We start from the raw sequence: 26,022 nt of genomic DNA on the forward strand, positions 1-26,022 counted from the left end.
ACTTAAAACTTCCATTTAAATGAATAAATTCAGACAGAGAAGTCAGAAAAGAAATTGATACTAATCTGATTGATAAGTAAACTACATCTTCATCAACAGTCAGTGAAAACAGAGTCACTAGTTCTAGTCACGGAGGATTTAGATGAAATGATTTCACTATTTTTCATGAATTAACTAACAAGGAAGGACATACAGTACAACTATTTTAAGAGCTGCTAAGTGCTTTCTTTCTATGCTACAACTCTAGAAACCTCCGATGAACAAAAGGTAATAGAATGTTATCAATGTTCTGGATTTAAAACTATCTATAGTGGTACCTGGATATGTATCATTAATTGGTTCTGGGAAGTATGATGAGTACCAAAAGTGATGAGTACCAAGCAGATTTTTCCCATAAGGAATAATGTAGTGAGACACAAGGCAACCGATACCGACAAGTTCTAACTTGTACGTTGAGTACCAAACAAATGATGAGTACCAGGACAACAGTTTCATATCACAAAGCATTAAGTATCATTCAAAGTAATTCAATACCAAAGTATTACTGTAATAATAATAATAATAATAAACTAGTGCTGTTTTCATTTTTAGAAGGGGGAGAACTGAAATATACAAGGAATCTCCAGATCATAAGTACTGTATGTCTTTCACTCTTGCACATCTCAAGCTGTTCTCAAGTGTCTTGAAGAATGTGAAATGGCTCCATTGTGACACTTAGGGCTGGGTTACCAGTGAGTACTTAATGCTTAGAGCAAACATATAGGCACACACCTCCCTTAAACAATTATATTTGACATGGGCATATCTGGCAGTGATTTATGAAGGCTGCATCAAGATTTTTTTCTTTGCTATCAAGGTAAAATGCCTGCAATCTCTCAAACAAATGAGCAGCAACTGTCTTTTTACCATGTTGTACAATTTGTTGATTTTCTGGGAAGGTATCAAGTTTGCTCAGTGAGGTAATAATTAGATTCTGATCAGGAAAATCCTTTGTAAACCCCAGCACACTTTGGCACACTTACCGTACAGTATTTTATAAGAAAGCAATTAACCTTTCTTAGACAAGCTGGGGGGAAATCTGGCAAAGCATATAATAGTAAATTTTATTTTAAAAAGACGACACAAAACTTAGAGGTAATAGAAATACACATGTCAAGTAAATTGAACCTTCAGTAAATGATCAAACTGTCCATGGATTTTGTACTGTAAGAGAAGAATAGAAATATCATAACATGTCACCTCTGCCCCCATGATAAATTATATAGTTATAAATATAATTGCCATTAAGAAGGATAAGTTGGAATGGAGTTTTTACTGAATATTCTTGCTGATTTCCAGCAATACTGGAAATCTGTTCAATGTAATTGTCTATTACTTTAAAAGATATCATTTGAGTCAGTGTCCTATTCTTTGATGATGTTTTCATTGAACCGATCAATCAATTAATTAGGAAAGTGTAGGGTCAATCCACCATTTAATTTGCTCTCATTGTGATTTATATTAAGCAAATGTGTAATTTTATAAACATGTAAGCAGGCCTCCTACTATACATGGGTCTTATTCCCACATATAATATTGCACAGCAGAGTAGGGCAAGGGGAACTAATCTGATGTCAGGAATGTCATGACATAAATCTCACCTCATTTCTACACATGGTTCTATATCATTTACAGGTCCCAAAGTGGCAGAGCTTGCAATATAACACTGCTCTCTTTATTCTGCTGAGAACCTGTGGATGCCACGAATAAGACAGATAATTTCTTCTGAATTTCTATCATAATGCTCATTAGAGCCCTCTTCACCAGCATTCCAGAAGAGAAAAAATTCATTGCTTGCCTGCCATCAGATCCTTCACCAACACTTGCCGTTTTCTGCAGGAGAAAATGACACATGTGTTTGCTGGACAGTGAGAATAACTCTCTGAATGAGAACTATAGTATTTTCAAGTAAATGTGAACAGAACATTATCTCTTTATTCTTTCTTGTTCTATTCAGGTAATCCTCAACTTACAACACTTCATTTAGTGACCATTCAAAGTTACAAGAGCACTGAAAAAAGTGACTTATGTCCATTTTTCAAACTGATGAAAAACAGCATTCCCACAATCACATGATTTACATTTGGATGCTTGACAACTGATTCACATTTAGGATGGTTTCTGTGTCCCAGAGTCATGTGATCCCCCTTTGCGACCTTCTGCAAAGTAAACATGAAAACCAGATTCACTTAACAACTGTGTTACTATTGTAAGAATTGTAGTGATTCATTTAAGAAATGGGGAGAGCAAAGTCATAAAATGGGGCAAAACTGACTTAACAAATTTGTCACTTAGCAACATAAATTTTGGGGTCCATTGTGGTCATAAGTTGAGGTCTATCTGTATAAACAGGCCTGAAAAAGAAAAGATAAGGATGTATGGGGGGAACTGACCTCATATGCCGTGTTTCCCCGAAAATAAGACAGGGTCTTATTTTCTTTTGACCCCCGAAATAAGCACTTGGCCTTATTTTGGGGGAGGTCTTATTATTTTTGAGGTGCAGGAGGCAGCAAATGTAGTTACCTTATGGCTGCTGCTGTGTTGCAATATTTTTGGGGAGGGCTTATTTTCAGGGGAGGGTTTATTTGAACACATGCGCTCAAAAGCCCAATTGGGCTTATTATCTTGGGAGGTCTTATTTTCAGGGAAACAGGGTACTTCTCAACACACACATTCTCTGGAATCCCTAAAGATAGCTTATTTCACATAATGACCCTGATAAAATGTAGGTTACTAATATATTCCTACCTCACTGTGTCTGACAAAGGAGATGCAGTCCACCTTCTTAACAAACAAAATGCCTGTTCGGTGGTTAGGTTCCCATCTATGTAGAACTCTGTCATTAATCATCTCTATTTATTTGCTGTAAAGGCAATGCAGCCTACACCTGCCAATTCCTTCTTGGAACTATTGCCCACTCCTCCTGTCCTATCTTCTGCAATGGTCAAAATTCTAGCTATTTTTTCTTTCAAAAGTTTAGTACTTTGAAAGAAAATGGAGGGTGAAAGGGGAAAAAAGGGTCTCTTCTCCCTTTTTTCCCAATAAGGCCAAGGAATTTGAAAGAATACAATAAATTTTGTAAATAAAGATGGTGACAGTTTCACAAAGATTACTAGGTGCAAATAGAAATACATGTTATTTTCATAGCAATGAAGATAAAGCAGGAATGCTTAAACTGATTACTTTATTTAAAGAGAAAAATACGTTGTTCTTTGGGTATCACTTCTGGAATTGGTGCTTGTGAAGTGAAACTTTGATCTTGGTTTTGTTGATTAGAAAGATTTGGTGTTATAGAAATGACTAGTTCTATATTAATGTATAAAAGCAAACGAGGTTGAAGTGTGTTTATCTTGTACTCTGCTAGGAAGAGCTGGAAGTCAATGTCCCCTTTTTCTTTCTTTTTCTCTTCCCCTTGTATCTCACACCTCCTTTTCCCTCTTCCCTTTCCCTCCCTTAATTTTCTATTTTCTTTTCTTTTCTTGGATTTTATATAATAAAATAAAAATGACAGAAAGTGAAAATTCTAGCAATAATGTTATTAAACTGAGAAACAGCATGAAGAACAGGACTGATGAGCCACAGGTAGGAGGAATCTTATTTTCTATCAAAACAGGAGATTTAGAGATAAGATCCTATTTAGCTAGCTTACCACTGTAACTTTGCCAACCATCTACTGGAGCAGCAAAATCACAATTGTCAAGATCTCTGTTTGGGAAGAGTTACAGTTTTCCAGCTGCTGCATTTCACTTGCTTTCATGACAACACCTATCAATCCATCAATTGCTTTTCTGACTAGAAATTTACACACAGATATTAATCGGAATATTTCAAGTCAGCTTTTGTGGAAACATCAATGCTTTGAGTAGACCTGAAATGGTGCAGACCATGTACAGAACATTTGCTGCATTGAGAGACGTCTATAAATCTACTTCTATAAAAGCTTTGAAAGAGAAGAAAGTAAATCAATTATTATCAACTTTAAACAGTGAAACACTTTAGTTTGATTAGATTTTGAAAAGAGATCCCAATTTTAAAGAGGGGAACTTTAAAGTTCCAAAACTCTCGGCTGGTTTAAGTTGTCAATGACTAACTGTGGCAAGATGGTTTCAGCTTCTGCTGTGAATTTCTCAATCATTTAGTTGTCTTGGCATGGAAGATGGCATGTGAGCTGATTTAGGACACTTCATTCACACTTGTGAGGATATATAGATCAGACACAAACCTCTCACAGAAATTCAATGGGGAAACGACAGCACAGCCTCTGTCCTTGACTTTGATGGTAAAGTACAAGCAAATGCCAGTTGGGAGCACATGGTTCTTACATCCCTAAATTTAGATCTATGAAACCAGGACAGAAATTCTTCAAGGATTACGACTAAAAATCAGTGAGATTACACAAGATTCATCTAGATTCTAAAGAGTAGCTTTTGTGGACTGAGTTGATTTTTTTTTTCCTTTTCAGAATTGCCATGGCAGACTCCACCTCCATGTTGATCTGTGGCAAAGTAAAAGGTTAGCAGGTAATATGCTAATAGCACCAGCTTGCCTTTTGTTGATGGATATCGCTTAATAGATTTCTTAACTTTCCCATATTTTCACACACTTTCATGAGGGCATGAACTTGCAGATATAGCACGACAACTCAGCATATTGTATTGGCCCTGAAACAACTGAGGGAAGAGTGAAGTGCTCCTGAAATGGTAATTTGAGTAAAATATGACTCAGGATATTTTGGAAGCTACCCACCGTAAAAAAGCTCACATACTTTCACATAGTTATGGAGCCAATTATGAAATCACAGAAAGACAATGAATCCAGCATGGATCAGGAATTTCTTCCACCCACAAGAATCCACTTATATTCCGCTCAGAGGAAAGAGTGGAAGATGGGGCAGGGTGAGGAGGACTTAAATTTGAGAGAAGTGTCATTGAAGTGGCTCAAATGCCTCTCTAATACAATTTTCTCTTCCCATACAATTCAACCATCTGTGAAACGCACAAGCACAATAAACCCTCTCATGTGCATTTTCATCAGCTGATGTTGAGAGGCAATTTATGGACACCAAGGGACAGTTTTGGGTACTAAGCAAAACTAATAGAGGGCTTGGCGTGAACGTTCACATGCAAGTTATAGCTGTAAAGGATTTGTTCATGTGGTAAGGACATTTATATTGCAGTATACACCCAATTATAGAGCCACATATCCCATTACCTGAAGGTAAAACTATCCCTTTTTATAAGTATCTTTTAGAGATGGGAGGGATAAGCGATGTGTGCAAGATTGCATTATTGCAAAAGTGAGGCAAATATGTCATATATTTCATTTACATTATGGCATAACTGATATGAACTACAGGTATGTCATGATGTGTACAGTGACATTGTGACTTTTCCCAGATGGCTAGGTCCTCCTTCCACACATCTAACCATCTTCACAAGACTCACATATCATAGAAGTATTGGCTGGCAAAAGACCTCCGAGACAGAGGTTCAGCAGATCATATAGCATGAATACATATTCAAGAGGATCTATTTATATTCTTGTCATTACTACACAACTATATCACTGGTAGGGTTGCTGCTGTCATGCAATACATCCTTGTGCAGAATTTTACATAGCAGCACACACAGAGGGACACACACAGACACACAAAACCCAAATCCCGATTGTTAACATTTGATAAGATGTGTTTCTGGTGCTGGCAATTTTTAGTTCTCGATACATATTTAGCATTATGGTGCCTTCCTCATGCAGTGTTCTTATAACTTATATAATTTTGCACATCAGGTTGTGGCAACCTGAATAACCCAATCTCATGCAAGAACTGAAAATAAAGATTTCATTTTTCTTGATCATAGCTAGTATAAACATGGCTCCTATGTTGCCTCTTATCTATAACTTCATCCATTACTTTTTCAATATATAGTCCATAGTCTACTAACTATTATGGTGCATAAGCTAAAGGGCTGGGTTTATCAAACAAAATAATCACAAGATCCCATTAATTCACCAAATGATAGAAAATGCCTGCTTTTCTTGTACTATTTTATATTTTTCTGCAGCTTAGATCACAGAGATCACTATTTGCATCTTGTGATTTAGATACCAATAGTCAGCTTGGTATGTAAAGTATGTCCATGTGCTTCCTGTTGTGGTGGGTTTCAATGTTATGACACTTCCTGGCCTTTTAATGAGCAATTCAATCACACCAGGTTTTTTTAGGGGACAATTTTGAAATTCCCAGGTATAGAATTACTACCAGTAGTTTGGAACTTGCTGATGCTCAAAAACTTTCATTGCCCAAGAGTTTAATAAAATTACAACAAATGTAATCTACTCCTGGATAAGTTCCATAGATTGGATAATACAGCATTTTGTCTTCTTCAGGAGAAAAGCTGATGCAGAGGGAATGTACTTGTATTTCAGTGTATCTGCTATGCTTTATGTCAGAAGACTCCTTTGTCTAAATCCATATAGATAAATTAGGCCTCATGAACAAACAGCTTCTGATTATCCCAAGTCTCCAAGTCTCTCTTTTGTCAGGTTATTCTATTCTAGAACAGCCTGTTAACGTTTACCTTAGGAGAAAATATTTTTGCAGACTTTACTCAATTATGTATCTTCCCAGTGTCATTATTCCACATACTGCCCTGATAACAAGCTTTGCCTTGAGATAACATTGCACACTGGACCATCTTTTTTTTTTATTAAAAGAGTTTTATACAAACAGATTTTCCCCCTTTTCACCCCCCCCCCCGCCATACAATGTAAAACACTGGACCATCTTATGACATTGTAGAGAAAATAAGTGGTGTGTGTGAGAGAGTGAGAGAGAGAGAGAGAGAGACAGCGAGAGAGACACAGACAGAGACACAGACAGAGACAGAGAGACAGAGAGACAGAGAGAGAGACAGACAGACAGAGACAGACAGACAGGCCAATCCATGATAGGAAAAAAACAAAACCAAGCATGATGTCTGATTTCACTGCCATCAAAAAAGATAGCTTAATGTGTAGCAAACAAGGGGCTGTGAGACAAAAGTATCTCAATTAATGGTCCAAAATCTAACCATAGAGAGAAGTTGCTGAGGAATCTGTAAGGCTGGTGTTTCTGTAGCCTTTTCTCCTTTCATACTTGTGTTTGGACATTTCTAATGCCCACCCTTTTTGTTTGCTAGAGCAGCACCTTGATTGAATCAACACAAATTTACAAATAATATGCAAGATTTCATTTTGAAGAATACTTAATCAAAACAGTTCGTACACAATGATGGACAATACTTGAGAATTGTCAAGTATTCAAGTTATGTGAATACAACACCACCTCATGACCTTCAGGTCTGGTGTGCTACTACAAGAAGTGACAGGGCTATATTATTTTGGGGAGAATGAGGGTAAGGAAAAGAGCAAAAAGGTTGCACAATTTCAGAAATGGTTTCCGATGGCACCAAGTCTTTCAGAAGACTGCTAGGATGAAGCACAAAATAAACAGATGTGGACTACCTAGTGAAGATTTAAAGTTTGAAGACTTAAAATCCTGTTGCTATTCTGTTTAGATTAATTGTGTTTTCTCTGCCACATAGCAGATTTCTTTGATTCCAACCAGGCACCACATAAATACTACACACAGAATTGCCCAAAGCACACATTCTGCTAGAGAGAAATTCCCTGAGGATGACCCCCAGCACGAGTCCAAAAGCTTGGAAAACTAAACCTCTGATCCCAGTGAACAACCCAGATTGTAGTCCAAAGATTCTTATCTTCCCCCACAAAAAATAGGGAGGGGACATAGAACATAATTCCCTGAGAGAGTTTTATCTGAAGCACTCTAAGCTTAGTGAACAATATTTCTAGAAAACTGCTTTCTTAGTTTCTCCTTAGGTGCAATCTTCCCTTTCTGGGTCTGCTTTCATTCATTGTTTCAATGCTGTACATATTTCATACAATCATAGATTCAAGGACCATTTATGCAATTGGACCTAATCCCCTGCTTAGTGTTTTCTCAGAGGTGTTTTCTCTAAATTAAATAGGTATCGCTTAATAAAGTTTAATGCCCCACACCATACATCAGCTTTATAGTACAACCTAATATCATTCAAAAAGAAGACTGCCTGAGTTTGGGAACCAATGAAAAGCTGCCAGAGACAGTGGGTGGATTTGGGGCAGGTGCTGTATACCAGAGTTATCAAATGTTCAACTTGGTCAGCCTGTTTCTGGCACAATCATTCTTTTGATTGTCAGGCAATAATGCTTCAATGCCTTTAATTCAACTGGCTCCTCTGCAACTTTTTTTAAAAAAAAAACAAGATAGGTGGAAGCTATGATAGCTATGAATGACGACATCTGACGTTGACTGAGAGTTGTGCCAATCATAGCAAAAATGCGGGAAGGAAGACTTAGATGGTATGGACACATTGTATGCGGTAAAGAAGATTCAATGGCAAGGACAGCCGTATGTCTGGACCCTTGCAGACCCAAGAAAAGGTAGATGGGTTATATCAAGGAGGACATGAAATATATGGGTGTCACCCCGAAGATGTCCTGGATTGACCCAAATGGAGAGGACTTTGCTGACAAGGGGATCCTTTCATAGTGCAGAAATAACACTAGAAAGAACAAGAAGAAGAGACAGCTGGAAACTATCTACGATGGGAAGTATAATAACAATGAGTAGATACACACACACACACACACACACACACACACACACACAAACAGAGGCTCAGTGGTTAAAGACATTGAACAGTTGAAAAGCTGACATCCTGGGTTCGAGATCCAAGCACAATGTGAGCTTCTGTCCTTGCTCCAACTCCTGCCCATCTGGCAGTTCCAAAGGTGCCTTTTCAGTGGGAAGATAAGAGTTCCATGTTCCGTGCCTCACCGTATAGTCAGGTAGCCACATGACCACGGAAATATCTTCAGACAATGCTGGCTCCCTTACCATCCCCTAGAGTTGAGTGTGTGTGTGTGTGTGTGTGTGTGTGTGTGTACACACACACACACACATATATATATATGCACACACACATACATACCTACATGGAATATTATATAGAATATATTTCTTGCCTTTTTCAGAAGGAAAAGTGTGCTACGTTTGTTTCTTTAAGAATACTGAACAGCTGTTTCTTAGCAGAAAGGTAAATTGATAATTCCTTTCTCATCCCAGGATAGTTTCCCCTCTATAAATTGCAGGAACATGTTTTTCTTTTACATCCAACTCCAGGAAGGTTAGGGCTTCTGGCTCTCTCAATAACAAAGCTCCCACTTGGTAGGGCACAAGTTAAACATTTATAAAGGTGCACTAGGAAGCCATAAATATGTCTGTGAAAAAGGATCTTTGTGAGAGGCAGAGCTACAGTAGGTATCTTCCAAACTCAATGAGAAAGGTTTTATGAAATAGCTAGACATCACAGGACCAATGGGATCATTCTTGCTTCAGAGGTATTTCCTTAGACAGATAAACAGGAATTTAAGTAATATATACTGTAGATGACGTATTGTGTATTCTGCAAATCAAATCTTTGATGGACTTAGTAAATCTAAGTACATCTTAGTAAACCCACAACAGACAATTTGTAGCAGTCTTGTTTTGTGCTTTCAAATTGTTGTTATTTTAACTAGTTGTGTTCAACTCTTGGCATACTTTAAGGGCAAGTACTCTCCATGCTATCCTGCCAACACAGGTAGAGGAAAGGTAAAGGTTCCCCTTGCACATATGTGCTAGTCGTTTCCGACTCTAGCGGGTGTTGCTCATCTCCGTTTCAAAGCCGAAGAGCCAGCGCTGTCCGAAGACGTCTCTGTGGTCATGTGGTCAGAATGACTAAATGCCAAAGGAGCACGGAATGCTGTTACTTTCCCACCAAAGGTGATCCCTATTTTTCTACTTGCATTTTTTACGTGCTTTCGAATTGTTAGGTTGGCAGAAGCTGGGACAAGTAACGGGAGCTTACTCCATTACATGGCGCTAGGGATTTGAACTGCCAAACTGCCAACCTTTCTGATCGACAAGCTCAGTGTCTTAGCCACTGAGCCACTGCTTCTTTCAATTGTTGGATATTCAACTGTATCAGATTTTATCAAGCCAGCATGTTCTTTGCTTGCCTTTTCTTCTTGTTCCACTAACCATTCCTAGCATCATTGCCCTCTCCAATGAATTTGCACGCATGGCCAAGATAAATCAGGCATAGTCTTATGATTTTAGCTTCTACTGATGTGTCTGGTTTTATATGATTTAACACCTCTCAGTTAGTTACTCTGGCTGTCCATGGTATACGCAATAATTTACGCCAGCACCACAGCTTTCAAATACAGGACATTAATTCTCTCAATCAGAAGGTACAATGACAAGGAGCATATGTTTAGTTGTGCCCATTGTAGCATTTGTGAAGCAAAAACTAAGTGTAAAACCACAGAATGTGCAATCCATGCTTTTATATATACGAAACAAAGGCAGATTCTCCCAGTGCATTTTGCATTGGTCACAAACAGCTCTTAAACAAAGATATCATAATTCATATAATTGCCATCACTTTATCCTTTTGTAATCTTGAATACATGTCAGGGCAGCTTCCATCAGTAACCAAGAAAGAAACCACTCAACTCCATATTTCAGAATTAAGAATACTTTTACTGGTTATGAGTAGATAGCAGCTAGGCAAAGCAAGATCTGAGGCCAAAGCGCACGTAATCATAGATATCAATATGTGACCCAACTCCCTCCCACTGGTAACCCCATCCCACAGTCCAATCCACTCACCCCACAGGTGTCATGTGGGTTGCATCTTCAAAAACCATCATCAGGTTGGTATGCCGGACAGTTGGCCGCAATTCCACTATCTGCAGCATGCGCAGCAGATGGTGAGAAAAACACTCCCTTCTTCATTCACTCCTGTGCTTAAGCTTCCCCTCCCAAATACCATATCATTCCCCCTCCCCGTTTCAATGGCAGCCGAAAGCAAGCAGCAAAGCAGAGGCTGACAATACGTTTGGTGGAAGCTAGAAGGGTTTCTTTCTTTTGTTTTACTTTTTTACTTTCATTGAGAAGCAAATGTGTTGTAAACAACGTCACAAATGACCAAAAGGCCCAATTGTGCCCCACAGCCCCGATTGGAGACTTCTGGTTTAACTAACAATTATTTTTTTTAAAAAAATGTCCAACAGACCCTTGTTTGATATAACAATCCTTTACTTTCTCAACTTTTTAAGGAGACTAAAATACATTAAACTTTTATCATGGTGGAGCTAATGGAATTGACTAAGATGATGAAATTGACTTCTTTGATGAGATAGAAGATCTTGTCTAGCTTTTTTCCAACTGGAATCCACTTTTGGACTCTTTCCTTGAAACTGGAAGAAGTGCAACTATAATTTTGGGATTTGATGATTATGATTACAGATATGCTTTGTATTATTGTTGATTTCAGAATAAGAAGCTAATGTATTTTATATTTATATCTATATTGAAGAAAGTTGGAAGCTACTCTTTTGCTATTTTCCCCCTTCCTTTCCTTTTCTGCACTTCTAATCTTGTTTTTTTCTGACCTTTTTTCCTAATTTATATATTTTTGTTTCTTTATATTTTTGTTCAAGTTTAATAATGTTTTCTTCTAAAAAAGAGTTTTATCAATTCAAAATCTTCAGTTAAATGGCATTCTTAGTGAGGCCATGCAAAAAATTATCACTTGATAATGGAGTCTGAATATTTCTCTCATGGATCAGAAGAACTATCTTTGTTTAAGCCTATAAGTAACTTCCTTTTTTTCTTCTCTAATGTTTTTCCCATCAAGATTCTATTCTAGGAAATTTTGTATTTAAATCCTTGAGGACTAATCTGAATCTTCTAATCCAGCTGCCTGAAGTATGACACGCACCATTGCTGATCAGTAGCTATTTCAAGCAATGAAATCTAGACCTTTCTGTTTTTTCCAGATAGCATAACCAAAACAACACTTCTATCCCAACAGGATATTGTAACTCTGATAAAAAAAGTATCCCAACTAAATAAATTTTGCCTTTAGGAAAACAGAGGCACTTAGAAAGTCACCTTACCTATTGAAGAATAATTGAGCTAAATGAAGAAAGATCCTTTCTAAACTCACATGATGTGATTTAAACCTAACAAAATGTCCTTGCCTTTAGATCAGGGGTGTGAAACTGGCGGCCCGTGGACCAGATGCACCATGCACAGGCCACACCCACCCTAGCTCCACGAACAGAAAAAATGTTGTGAAACGTTACATGATAGCATCATGACGCTGCAAGTTTGACACCCATGCCTTAGAACAGGCATGTCCAAAGTCTGGCCTGCGGGCCATTTGCGGCCCGGGGGGTGGTTTAAAACGGCCCTCTAACAGCCCTCCCTGCTCTGTGTAAATGCGGCCCTCCCACGGCCCTCCCTTCTGATTGAGGGCGGCAAGCAGAAGACTGTCTGCCACAGGAGGGAGGGCGGTGAGAGGGCTGGGGAATTCTGGGGGTTGAAGTTCACAGGACTTAAAGTTGCCAAGGTTGAGAAACTCTGTCCTACAGCAAAGGTACCTGTCATCCACAGGCCAGCCTAAAAACAGGCAAGGCGACTTGCTTGTAAACTGGTCGGGCCACATTCGTACCAAAAAAAGGGGGGAAACTTCTGTCTCCCTTGGGGGGGGAGAGAAAGGGCGCCTTTTGAGGAAACGAGAGACCAAGCCTCATGGGTATCGCTGAAGAACGCGCGCCGTAGCCTTCGCAACACAGGCTGCGAAATGGGCAAACTACCAGGCAGCGCAGGTGCAGTACGTGAAGCACGGGGCCAAGGGATACTTGTAGCTTCTCCGCCAGGCTCAGAGAGGTCTGGCAGGTGAAAAGCAAGGAACCTTCCCCCAAGGTGGGTTGGTTTTTTGTTTTTGTTTTTTTTAAGGAAGGAAGGAGGAAATATTCAGCCACGCATTAACTTCTCTGCTTGAAGAGACCAAAGAAAAAAGAAAAAAGAGGAGATGGCCCATTAAAGCTCACATGAGCCGCTATAAACAAATATCGGAAGGTTTTTAAAGGGTATCAATAAGCATGTGTGTGTGCGCACTCGCATATTTGCCGCGTCTAAACTTTGGGGAAGTTTATTAATATCTTAGTGATGTAGAGAATGAAAGAGAGGTGCGGGTGAGAAGGAATTGAAGGGGGTAACTCAAGTTCCCGGTTTCTTTCCTTGGGCACAACAACAACAAAACTCACATATTTTGCTTCCGCTTTAACAAAATAATGATTCATTGGGAAAATGGGACAGTTTCACCCTTCACATTAGTGCAGGTAAGTTTTTTTTTAAATTTATTTAAAATACATTGTGAAAACTCAGCTGTCAGTTGATCTTAATGTTATGAAATGAAAAGTATGCTATTTGCAATTAACTTGGCATAAAATAATTCATTTGCATTTAATTGTAATTGTTCAAAGAATGTTCGGAAAAATGTTTGGCCCTCCAGCATGTTCACTTCATCCAATCTGGCCCTCTTTGAAAAAAGTTTGGACACCCCTGCCTTAGAAGATTATTGCCAAATTATGATTAATCAAGTTGATTTTATCCATGTCATAGAGTAAAAACTTTTTTGGTAATAATCATACCAAAACATTGCTATTTTGCTCTTTCTTCTGCATGTTGTGGACAATCTGTCCTCCTTCCCATTTCTTTTCATTTTCATAGGATCCCTTGAGTTGAGCCTAGATTGAGAACTAGTTCACAGTTAATCAAAACAGAAGTAAAGATTTCCTATCGCTTTCTCACAGGCGTGTCATCTGAAGAGTGCAGAGAATAAGTATAATAAATCCTGAGAGTTGATTCTTAACAAACTTGTAGTTGGGCAAATTATTATAGCAGAAATTGAAGAACTTCATTGTCAACAAAAATGAGCAAAAAACATTATGCTCTTTTACATTTTCCTGATCTTCACAAGAGTGGGAAAAAAAGTTGAAATGCTCTGGGGAGTTTAAAATAGCTCTCAGCTCCAAATAATTTTTTTTTAAAATCCAAGTCTTCAGCTCAGCAGTCCAGATATTATGCAAAGGAATAACAATGCTCATAGTAATCGTAATACTGCCACTACTAAGAATAATCATATAGGTCATCAAATAAGAATGGAAATGCACATAATTTTCTAAAGGATGCAGGTTACGCTATAATTTCCATTGAGTTTGTTTTCAATATTGTCATGCATCGAGCTCTGAAAACAAACAAAAATGTGGGGGTAGAGCCCATACCTCAATCTCCAACAAACATATCTAAAAAACTGTTTTGAGTTCCAGCCAAAGATTATTACTGCTCAGTTTTTCCCTCTTGCATCCAAAGGAACTAGCCCTTGCTCTCCACTCATCTCACACCCCTCCTATTTTTCCTTTTCCTGCACCTGTTGACTCATGTCTGAATATCAACTTTCCATGTAACAGCTCCGGAGAACTGGCAACCGAACCTCAAGCAAATCCATAAGAAAAGAAAAGAAAAGAGACACACTGGGAAAACATCTAACAGACAGACTGTTTAATTGGGCATTGATTTCAGGATTTCAGTTTGGTCAACTACATGATAGGGGTGGCTGGACAGCGGCCTTGCTCTGGACATTTTTCCAAAATCTAGTTGCATTTTGTTGATGCCCCTCCTCTAATTTTTTTCCATACATTTGTAGCTCACCTTTCCTCCAGCCCAACTCAGCCCTTCTCCCAATCTTCCCTGCTCTCTCTCTTTCACACACACACACACACACACACACACACACACACACACAAACTGTGTGAAGTATGGGGGACTGGGAGAAAATAACAAACCCAAAGTCACCCAATGAACTTTCATGTTGGCCAGGGCAGGAGGAAGACTTGAACCTGGATCTTCCTAGTCTTAATCCAACACCCTGTCCGTTAGATCACTTTTTCTCCCTTCCTTCCTTTGAAGAAAATTCTTCCTAACCAGGTACTCGAAATACACAGCACTCTACAATGTTGAAGAGCATTTCTAGACTGTTCCTGAAGTCTGTCTAGAAATGCTTATTCCTTTGAAATACAAACTTAATGAATCACCAACTTAGTTGCAAGGAGTCTTTGTGATTCTAGAAAACATGCCCTTGCACAGTTTCCACCCTCCACCCTCCCCCACGCGTATTTAAATAAAATAATGATAGCCAGTCTTTAGATAGTCTTTGATTACCAGATGAGGGAGCTCTGTGCCAAAGGAGAGATTGCAAATAAACTTTGTTATTGCCAACATAGACTTCTCCTTGCCAGGTAAGCTGCCTCAGATTCTGCAATGGGAGGTGGGAGGGGTGGGGGTGGGGCTCAGGAGACAGCTATTCAGCGGCAGACAGGAAAATATCCGGTGGTTCAGTTAATGCATATGTGCGTATATGACATACAGTATATACATCTCCCTCCTACATAGCATATATCTGAGGTGCTCAACACAGCCACTCTGAGTTTACACAGGAAATCTCAGTTTCAAATATGAAACCAAGAGAAGTTTAGAATCGTGTTTGAAGACTCATTTGTCAATATTTTCTATGAGATTTGGGGGCAGGAACTTCTATTTTTAAAAGAAGAACTTAAACACTTTGTACCAGATGGATGGGGACTGCTGTAGGTTAATTGTCATGGAGAGTGGCAATTATCTTGTTATGGCTTCAATAATCAGAGCAATTTGGATGAAAAGGCAACAAAACAGTTTTATTTTTTGCACAATTATATACAATGCATGATGGAATGGCTTATGTAGCCAGCTCTCTGAAAGAGCCATACAAGGTTTAAAAAACCAACCTGTCTCTACAGACAGAAAGGGAGCAAAACTTCAGATTCAGCTCACTGAATCTAAAATGCTAATGATTAACACCACCAGGGATAAAGTAGTTGTCAAGTACACCAAGCACAAATTTAACAACCAAAATTAATATGAGGAGTCTGATCAATTCCATGTGTATTCCAGGACTCATTGCATGTAGATCCTTGTGGGCTGTGTTTAATCAAAATGGAAAAAGAAAGAATATTGATTGTCTTGGTCACTTTAAATAGTGAGATGCCTTTAAAAATCCTTCCATAATCATAACTAAGTTTGCAAAGAGAATCTTACATGGGCATTGCTTGCAAGCTTCTTGCTGATCTAAAACCAGCAGAGCAATAAATACCTTTATCTTCCCGGCATGACTTGATTAGGGAAAGGGACAGAAAGGGACAAGTGAAACCATTGACACAGTCGGTGGTTTAATTAGTCTATCACTTGAAATGAAAAGTTATTTTATATTATAATACAACTTAACCTGAACAGATCATTCCACTTAGGTATCCCACGGTGATTATTTGGGTTATGCCAGCAACGTAGTAAAAAAAAATCTGATTAATGAGTTGTTGAATCACAATAAGATTTTAAGCAGACAAGATTCTAAATCTATGAGATATTTTGCGGATATCTACAATCATGAATTGTAGATATTTAATGTAATGAATGGAGAGTGAAGATGGATTAGCTATACCTAGCAAAATTAGGCATAATTTTGTAACCTTCTGAACATCTAAGATTGGAAGAAAACTGTCATTAGACAACAAAGAATGAAGCAATACTAGAGAAAACTTTACACTCTGACATGATGGTATTAAAAGATACGATGCTAATCCAAATATGAGGAAGTTAATAAAGATTAATTGAGATAATTAGGGGACTGTTCCTTAACAGTATACTTTCTAAGTATAAGAAATTTGGAATCAGCTGCAGCAAAGCAGAATCTTATTACTAGCATGGACAATACAAAAAAGTAAACATTTGACTTTGCATGATTCCTAAAAACTGTACAACCCATCCAACTTCTTGCCTCATCGGCAGATTAAAAACTGCCAGTATCACTCAATTCCTGCTTGACTTCAGGAATTTCCCTATAGGAGCAGCTGATAAGTTCAATATCATTGTTATGCTAAGAGGTAGTTGAGTATTGTAATACATAACAAAAATAAAAGTGAAAAAACCCCCCTTTCTTTGGAGTAGGAGGCTCTCATATTCAAATCCAATATGCCCTTCCTTAAATATTTCTGTAGCCCATGAATAAAAACAACAACACAAGACTCTTCCCACATTTGAGGTAAAGGTTTGCTCACCAAGAGCCGTAGTCACTATAGTCTAATAATCCTTGCTCTGGCCCTCTGACAGCCACAACAATCATGTCAACAGGTAGACATTTCTGCTATGCTCAGTCTGGTGGGACTTAATGCTACCATGCAACACAGTACCTTTGCAATGCACAAACTCTTCCCCAGTAGGGGGACTTCCTTCTTCACATAGCCATTGGCCAGCCTTGTGTTCACTTGCATGATAGTCATTGTGATCCCCATTGCAGTCACTTTTGCCATTGCTATTGGAATATCCGTTGACATACATTTTCAAGGCAGACCTCCGGAAACAGAGGATCTCCTGGAAAGCATACCTGAAATCTGGGCTTCGGCAGTAAATTAAAGGGTTGAAAGCAGAATTGGCATATCCCACCCAGTTCAAGAAGATATACACATTTTTGGAAATCAAGGTCTCTTCAATAACACGCACAATGTGGACAATGAAAAATGGGAGCCAACACAGAGTGAAAGTGCCCATGATAATGCCCAGAGTTTTGAGAGCTTTGTGCTCTTTCAAGCAAAACTTTGATGCTTTCCTTTGGTTTCCTTTTCCCGCGTTTCGCTCCTGGTTGGAATTTTGCTGGTGGAATCGCCCTTCACATTTGTCTATTTTTTTAAGCTGCTTCTGAGCGACCTGGAAGACTCTGGCATAGACGAAAACCATGACCACCAAAGGTACATAGAAGGAGATGACCGAGGAAGCGATAGCATACTCCTGGTTGGTGAAGAAGTCGCAGCAGCTCTCGTTCAAATAGCAATACTCGGCATCCGGCCCTTTGGCTCTGTACCACCGCATCTGGATAGGTAAGAAGGAAGTCAAGATTGAAATGATCCAAACCAAGAGGATGACCATCCTGGCTTTATTTTTGGTCAAAAGGCTCTGATACTTGAAAGGAGAAGTGATGGCAAAGTACCTGTCCACAGCAATGACACACAGCGTCTCGATGCTGGCTGTCACACAGAGGATGTCAATTGAGATCCAAAACTCACACCAGAAACTCCCAAACTTCCAGGTGCGCTGGATGATGTAGCTGGCTCCGAAAGGGACCACTCCCAGGCCCATCAGGAGATCCGCGCATGCCAAAGAAGTGATGAAATAGTTAGTTACCGTCTGCAGCCTCTGGAATTTGGCGATGGCCGTGATCACCAACACGTTGCCAAAGAGAATGGCCAGCACGATCAAGGACATGAGAATGGACATGCCCGCCACCCAGCCTTCTCCAGACGCGGTGGAATTGTCCGGGCTCTGCCTGTCACTGCCGTTGGCGCTCAGCGCGAGGTGCGCCGAATCGACGGGGCTCAGCGTCACCATTGTGCAGGTAGCCCTCGAAGCAAGCCTCGTTCTTCTTCTCGGCCCCGGGCGATCCGGAATAGGAGCGAATCCCGCCGGGGCTCTTGGCGAAGGCGCTGCCGCGCTCGGCTTGCTTTCGTCGGCTCCACAGTTCCAAAGTCCCCGTCCACTTAACCTTTGCGGGAACTCTGCTCCCAGATGCTACTGGCCAGCTGGAAGAGAAGAGCCGGGCTTGGCAAGCGAACCGGGGGGTGGACGCGATAGTGCGCCTCATGCAGCCAGCAGTCTGAACGGCGTTTGGTCGCGTCCTGTCCTCGGCTCGCCTCGCTTTGATCACCTCTCGCGCGCCTCGAAGTAACCCTTGCCGGCTGGAACTTGTCCGGAGCCCGTTATGTTTAGGGAGTTTATAGGAACTCTCACTTGTGACGTCAAGCTCCCTTCAACCAATAGTCTGCCAACACACACACACACACACACGCACACACACACACACACACCGTGGGGACCGCTCGGCGGTGGCAGCTTACAACCAGCCAGTGCGCCTTGCGGCCGCTTTGCTTCCTTACTCCTAGGCTGAATGCTTCCTTCTGCGCCGTGGCTACAGCTTACGACTCAATAAGCCCAACTAAAGTTAGCGCCTTCTGGCCGCTGAGAAACAGCCGATCCTGTTGCCGGCTTCTGTTCCTCTCCTGTCCTCTGGCTCGGGAAGCCGCTCGGGCTCCCTTGGAGAAACAGGCAGGAAGATCAGGAAGGGGACCTGGGAATGGGATGAGGAAGGATACCGGGGAATTGAGATATTTTAGCGGGAAACGCGGGTGAGAGTTTGATCGAGAACTTGGTGCCCTTTGCGGTGCATCATCGACCCTCAGGTGCTGGGAGCGTCCAGGCAGGCACCTTCCACCGAGGCACCAAAACCTCACCTGGGAACGCAGGGCGGAGTGGAGCCCCAATCCCACGTGCAGCGTGAAGTGTTCTTGCTGCCCTTCGGACCGCGATTTTGCAGCCTCTGCGACATTGAAGCTGCGGGTTTGACAACCGTTTCCAAACTTTTCCAATTGCCTTGAGCTGATCCCACCGCCAGGGAGAACATCCTTTTTTTTTTTTTAAATTGGGAAGGAGAGCGTCTGTTCATAAGCAATTACACTGTGGTGTTTCTACTTTGCCTCCTTCCACTGGTGGCATTATTCACAGAACAACCACTATTAAATAGGGTAAGATCAAAGGTGAGTTTTGTTGTTTTTTTAAAGGAAAAAAGCTATCCAATCAGTTTGCAAATAGAATACGTGTGATTATACGCTATCTCCTATATCAGAAACAAGGACCCTCTAATAGAGTGGAACCAAACTGTTGTTTTCTTTAAAAAAAATCAAATGCCTTCCAGCCTATGGATGAAGAAGTTGTGAAATGTTCATAAGTTCTTACCAGAAGAGCAAACTAAACAGAACTCTCATTCATCTGTACCAGCCAGTTTCGACACAGCACAAAAAGAACCATCTTGTGTTTGTTTGCCAAGTAGGTGATAGATATAAGGAACTGTCAGACAGAAGGCCAGTAATTTAATATCATAAGCATGGCTGAACACACAAGGATTTCTTTAAGCTTCTAATAGATAAAACTATCAGTTTCCCCCACTCTTTAAGTTTTTTTTAAAATGTTTATATTCTGCCCCTCTTATTTATCAATTTGTAGTGCATGATGATTACCTAACAAGAAAGCAAATAAAATTCTTAGCTCATCCACACTTCTGAAGAATCACAGCTGGAGAGCAACAATTGAGAGAAGGCTGTGGGATTCCTCAAACCCACCAGCTGATGAGTTCTCAAGCAGGACTATAAAATCCCTGGGTACGATCCAGAAACAGCACTTTTGTGTTCTAAATTAGTTCAAAGCGGCTAACTACAGTAGTATGTGTGGAGATGTGAATAAAACTGCTCAAGCAGCCAGGCTTCCAATAAAAATAAAGCAAGGGCCACGCATTTACACATTTGATAACCTTTCAAGTACCACATGATTTTTTATTGGTTTTGCTGCCAAAAAAGAAGAAGAAGAAGGGAGAAGAAGTGAAAATAAAGTGTCTAATCTGCAAATGGTTTGAAAGTGATCTTGTCACCGTCTTTTGATCATCACATTACAGCAGACTGTCTAGCACAATTCTGTCTTAGCCTAATATAACCCTGAATAGTCAAACTTCCTGGTTATACAAATATTCTGTTTTCAGGTCTAACCAGTAATGTTCACCCCCCAACTATTATCTTATTTGAACGTAAGTAGTAGGTTGTAATACTGATGATAACTTTTATATAATGTTTTAAGAACTAGCTTATCTTTCTATCAAATGTACTTAATTAGATTTGGCTCAAATCACAGTTCATAATTAGTAATAATTACGAAACATGGCTTCCAACCATTCCCATGTACAGTTTTTTTGTCTGAATTTAATGTATTTGCTTTAAGAAGATACAAACTTTCCTACTTAGGAAAATGTAGAAAAATAATATATGGCAAAAGGATCTGTCATAGAGAAAAGAGATTATTCTTTTATTAAATTTATATTACACTTTTTATTCAAGAGCTCAAGGTGGTATACACGGCACTTGTTCCTCCATTTTTCCAGTGAGATAAATCTGATGGAGAGAAGTATTTGTTCAGATTCACCTAATGAGTTTCAGGAGTACAACGTCTCTAGGGTGCCAGGCTGATGTCTTAACTTCAACACTACATAGATTTAAGAGAAGGGTAAGTGGAAATTCTAGATGAAATTGGGAAAGTTTCAACTGAATACAATAAATCCCAACATTTCCTGAAGCTATCTTTATAAATAATACTCATTCCATAGGTAAGGGTAAAGGTTCCCCTCGCACATATGTGCTAGTCATTCCCGACTCTAGGGGGTGGTGCTCATTTCTGTTTCTAAGCCGAAGAACCAGTGCTGTCTGAAGACGTTTCCATGGTCATGTGGCCGGCATGACTAAATGCCGAAGGCACATGGAACGCTGTTACCTTCCCACCAAAGTTGGTTCCTATTTTTCTACTTGCATTTTCACATGCTTTCAAACTGCTGAGTTGGCAGAAGCTGGAACAAGTAATGGGAGCTCACTCCATTATGCGGCACTAGGGATTCAAACCGCCGAGCTGCTAACCTTTCTGATTGACAAGCTCAGCATCTTAGCCACTGAGCCACAGCATCCCTTCAATACTCATTCCATAGGTATTTGAAAAATCAATCTGATAAATATGTAGTACAGAGTGAACATGATACAGGGACTTACAATTTTAATTAAACAGGTAATGTAAAATACTTGAGATTTGGAGAATGCAAAATAAATGACATGACTGGAGTAGCTGGAAACCGGCGTCCAGTTTAATCATTAAAACATTCTCACATTATATCTAGGAACTTTAGAAGGACATGGTGATTCTTTTAACTGAATTACCGGTATCCACAGGTTGGACACAACCTTGTTTCATGATATGGAATGTCAGAGAATGCACACAAATGTAGATCAAATACTATCCACTCTGTTTTAGACCGAAATAATTGCTGGTTGTAAATTTGATACTTAGCCATCTCAGTTGGACTTGGGGGAGTGGGGAGGAATACCATGCAGATGTATGGAAAAATAAGCCCCGTAAATCTGGTTTAGGTTTCCTTTGGAGTAAGCATGTGTATAGGACTGGAATATTTACTTTACTGAATGTTAACGAGAAAATCTTTATTTAAAAAATGGGTTGTGATTGCTGTGTCATTCAGCTGACCCACATACAACTCTGTGAAGCTGTCCCCTATGAGGTTGCCAAGTCCAGGATTGTATTTTCCTTCAAGACCAGGTTTCCTAGACTGATGACTCAGGGAATAAAAACAGCACATTCCTACTACCTAATATGCAGCTTAAGTGGAGATGACAGAGGGTGAAACTGGGAGCTGCCAGATGTCTGCACCTGCCTCACCTTTATGCTATCACTTCCTCCCCGATCTAATGCATTTTTGGGGATGTATCGTTGTTCAGAAACTCATAGCAACAAGTGCTGTTCAATATTGTCAAAAAGAAAATCTAGCAAAGGAAGGAAAACAAGCAGTAGACGTTATTCCCTTAGACACTGGGATGGCTGTCATCCCATATTTCAGTCTGGTTTCCAGAAACTGCTGGCAAGCTGCCTTGGAAAACCTGCTGAATAGATGTATCTTAATCTGGTCTGCAGATATGCCTTTTAAGTATATGAAACTAAAGTCTTCTGCTTTGTCCACCCTGAAGTCCATTCTACAGGCTTCCTAGTCATTCCTAACAGTGGGCTACATCTAATATTGTTACCTTTGGGAGAAAACCTATCTAGAATATAGTAATAGTTGGGGCCAAAAGGCAGGAATCTGGGGAAGCCAGCATATTAAAACAACAGGCTAGAGACCATCCTGCCTATTTTCAAGCACCAAAGGGTTTGTCCCGGTAGTGATTCCAAAATTAATTCAAGAGGAAAAGTGGACGATAGCATTGTACCACTTGAACTAACATAAAAAACGTACAAGGGAATATAGCAATATGAAGAGGCCCAAGGAAAAAATGTTCTTCAAAATGCATTACAGTACTTAATTTTTGGCTTCTTCTTCTAAGTACCTTTCATACCGTTCAGCCCATCTGCATTTAAAAGACAAAAGCTACTCTTTTGAAGACAGCAATGTCCACATTTTGGACAGAGAGGACCATCAGTTTGAAAGAGGAATCAAAGAGGCCATATATATCAAAACTGACACAGAGGGGGAGGGATACGGCATCATCTATCTCCAATCTACAACACAGTCCTTTCAACAGTTCCAAGAAGGCTCCACACCCATTTGCACTCCTCATGTGACCCTAATGACATAGATAAACCTACAGGTGGCCTCAACAGCTTTCTAAAAAGAAAGCAAGTGATCAGCTGTCTTCAAGGAGTATAAATCTTTCCATTCCCCACCATCCAGTCAGAGCTGAAGAAGCCTCTTGCATGAGAAGTGGAATGTCTTCAAAGAAAAACCAGAAAGTCCAGTTGCCTCTTTAAAAAGCACCTTTGGGACTACCTTTCATACTGTAATGTGTAGACACAATTTTATTAGCTAGACCATGTCACCTGAGAAATTTGGGGATTTCATATTTCTGGGGAACACTCAGGATTGGAAAGACAGTATTTATTTATTTATTCATTCATTCCTTTTTTTTATTAGCCATCCCTACATGGCTCTGGGCAATTTACAAAATATGAAGTAAAATGATAAAGAATCCAAAATAATATATAATGCAAAAGAATAAATGCCAGAGAAAAACAACCACCATTTAATGCCCAAAATATTTCACAAAGAGTCTTCCATACATTCTAACCCAGGGCCTAGGAATGGAACCATGTTTTAAGACATCACTTAAACAGGGTCAAGATGGGGGCCATATGAATCTAGGATGGGATGGTCTCTAAAGAGCAGGTGCCATGATGGAGGTTTACCTCTCTATGAACCTGTTAAGCATCTATAGAAATGTTCTGTCCCCACTGAGATCAATAGAGCTCATTCAGAGATTAAGCGATAATCATTTAAAAACTTCATCCGAATTGAAACCATGTTTTATTTTATATTTTCTTGGGGACTATTTATATAAATAATATACAAAGAAAGGAATAGAGTCTTGTTTACAATTTATTCCACATTTTTCAAAAGATAGTAATAACTTTAACCATGTTCAAGGATTAATTTAATTTCTTGCCTTCCTGCCCTTTTGGAGGAGAAAAATAATAGAAAATAAAAAATAATACTAATTGAAACAATTAATAGCAGATGTATGCAGTGAATGGCATTTCTTCAGTTAACAGTAGAAATAACTGTGTAATGCAATGTTGACAGCTGTTAAAGAACTGATCCGTCATTTTAATTATTTTCTCCTAAATAAATATCCTTAGTAGATGCCACTATGTTTATTTCCATCCTTTGAAATGACATCAGATGTAAACCAAAGTAAGTGGTGGATATCAATACTAATATCCTTGGAATAAGCTACATGTTCCATGCAAACCTGTGTCCTGATATATTTATTTTAAAATGAGATGAAATTGAGAGAGGGGGTGTCCATGTTAAACCCTTTCCCTGCTCATCTACTTGCTTCTCTGAATCTCACACAATTTGAAAAAATATGTTGGGCCTTTCTAAATATGTTTGCATACATCATACCACAATAGTCTGTCTATAAATTAATGATCTTTATATTTTACAGTATGTTAAATTGTAGTCAATTCATCAAAATGTAGTGAAGCAACTAAGCAGAAGTATTAAAACTGTAATTTTTTATTTGGGATATTTCTGCATTTTGAGTTTCATTTCCTCTTACATATTCACAATGAAACTACTAAATGCCAGGCTTTGTAATCTTGCCTTATATTAAACTTATAACGACGAGCAGGGCAACAAAACACAAATGAGGAAAAGGTTTGGGGCTGTAAGCAAAATCTTGTTATATATCTCACTTTGAGCAGTGAGATTTCAAGGGTTATAGTGTTAACTTACAATGTGGTTTTCTTGAAACGGGGTGCTAGAGACTAATTGGCATTGCAGCATTTGCATTGATTTTTAATCCACATATTTAATGCTTTCAAAGAGGTTCAGAGCCTTAAAAATAATGAATTGGCCTGGGAAGAGATCCCAAAGGGCTGTATCAGCTGTATTACAGATTTTCTCCTTAAAATCAGCTTAAAAGATCATTGAACAATTGACTTGAAACTTTGTTTAGAAATTATGTGCTCAAACAGGTATTGATCTACCCATGCTATCACAAGGCATGACTAGCATCCTTAATTCCTTGTTCTAGCAGATTAAGTTGTAATAATGTGACATACCAACGATTCTCCTCCCAGAGTTGGCGAGAGTAGCTTTCTTGGAGCATTGTAGGTATACATCTTAAATATTGTCAGCCTTTGATGCAAGTAAACCTTCCATTTGTTAAGTTGGTAGCTCAGAGCACATAAAGGGCCACACAATCATCATGCCAGGTACCACTGGGACTTAAATCAAACAGACATCATGAACTTTCTACAGTTCAGTTTTGGAAAGCCATCTTACAAATTTCCACACCCCATAAGTAGTGACTTCACCATCAACTTGCTTTGCTGTGCTGATTATTTCCCAAAGTGTTAGAACGTAGAGGGTTGTCATTCTAGTCTAAACATTTATTTGCTGCAATCGTTGCATGATGTTCCTCAGAGATAAATGCTGGGCAAAATCCATGTCCAATTCTGTTCTGCAGAAACCTTTATTTCTTTATCATTTGTCATTGATTCCTTGTTTAAAATTGTTCCCAATTAGACTGACCCAGATTCAAAAGAATCAGAAAAGGCACTGTATTCTGGACAGGTGGATTTTTTTTTTTACCTTTCTCTAGAAGGCTGAGGGAAATCTTTTATTTGGGGGGGGATAAGATACAAAAGTGAAATATGAAGCTTACATGTGTAGTTATGAATGTTTTCTATTGCCTCTAGTCAGTGACGTGCGGTGAGGTTTACAGCTGGTGAGGCAGCAATTTTTTTCAGACTTGTGGACTTCAACTCCCAGAATTCCACAGTCAGGCATGCTCAGTTGCGAC

General features: G+C 39.4%; 1 protein-coding gene across 1 annotated transcript in view; it reads right to left on the reverse strand.

Annotated features, from left to right (window-relative positions):
• ADRB2 (adrenoceptor beta 2) overlaps positions 1-18,843 on the reverse strand; it is a 79,999-nt gene extending 61,156 nt beyond the window's left edge. Inside the window, exon 1 of the mRNA XM_081942221.1 lies at positions 17,263-18,843. Coding sequence (XP_081798347.1) covers positions 17,263-18,454 — 1,192 coding nt within the window. The 5' untranslated portion in view covers positions 18,455-18,843. The remainder of the gene's footprint in view (positions 1-17,262) is intronic.
• Between the last annotated feature and the right edge of the window lie 7,179 nt (positions 18,844-26,022).

The sequence above is a fragment of the Natrix helvetica genome (genome assembly GCF_964273705.1).
Source record: "Natrix helvetica genome assembly, chromosome: 1".
Lineage (NCBI taxonomy): Eukaryota > Metazoa > Chordata > Lepidosauria > Squamata > Natricidae > Natrix > Natrix helvetica.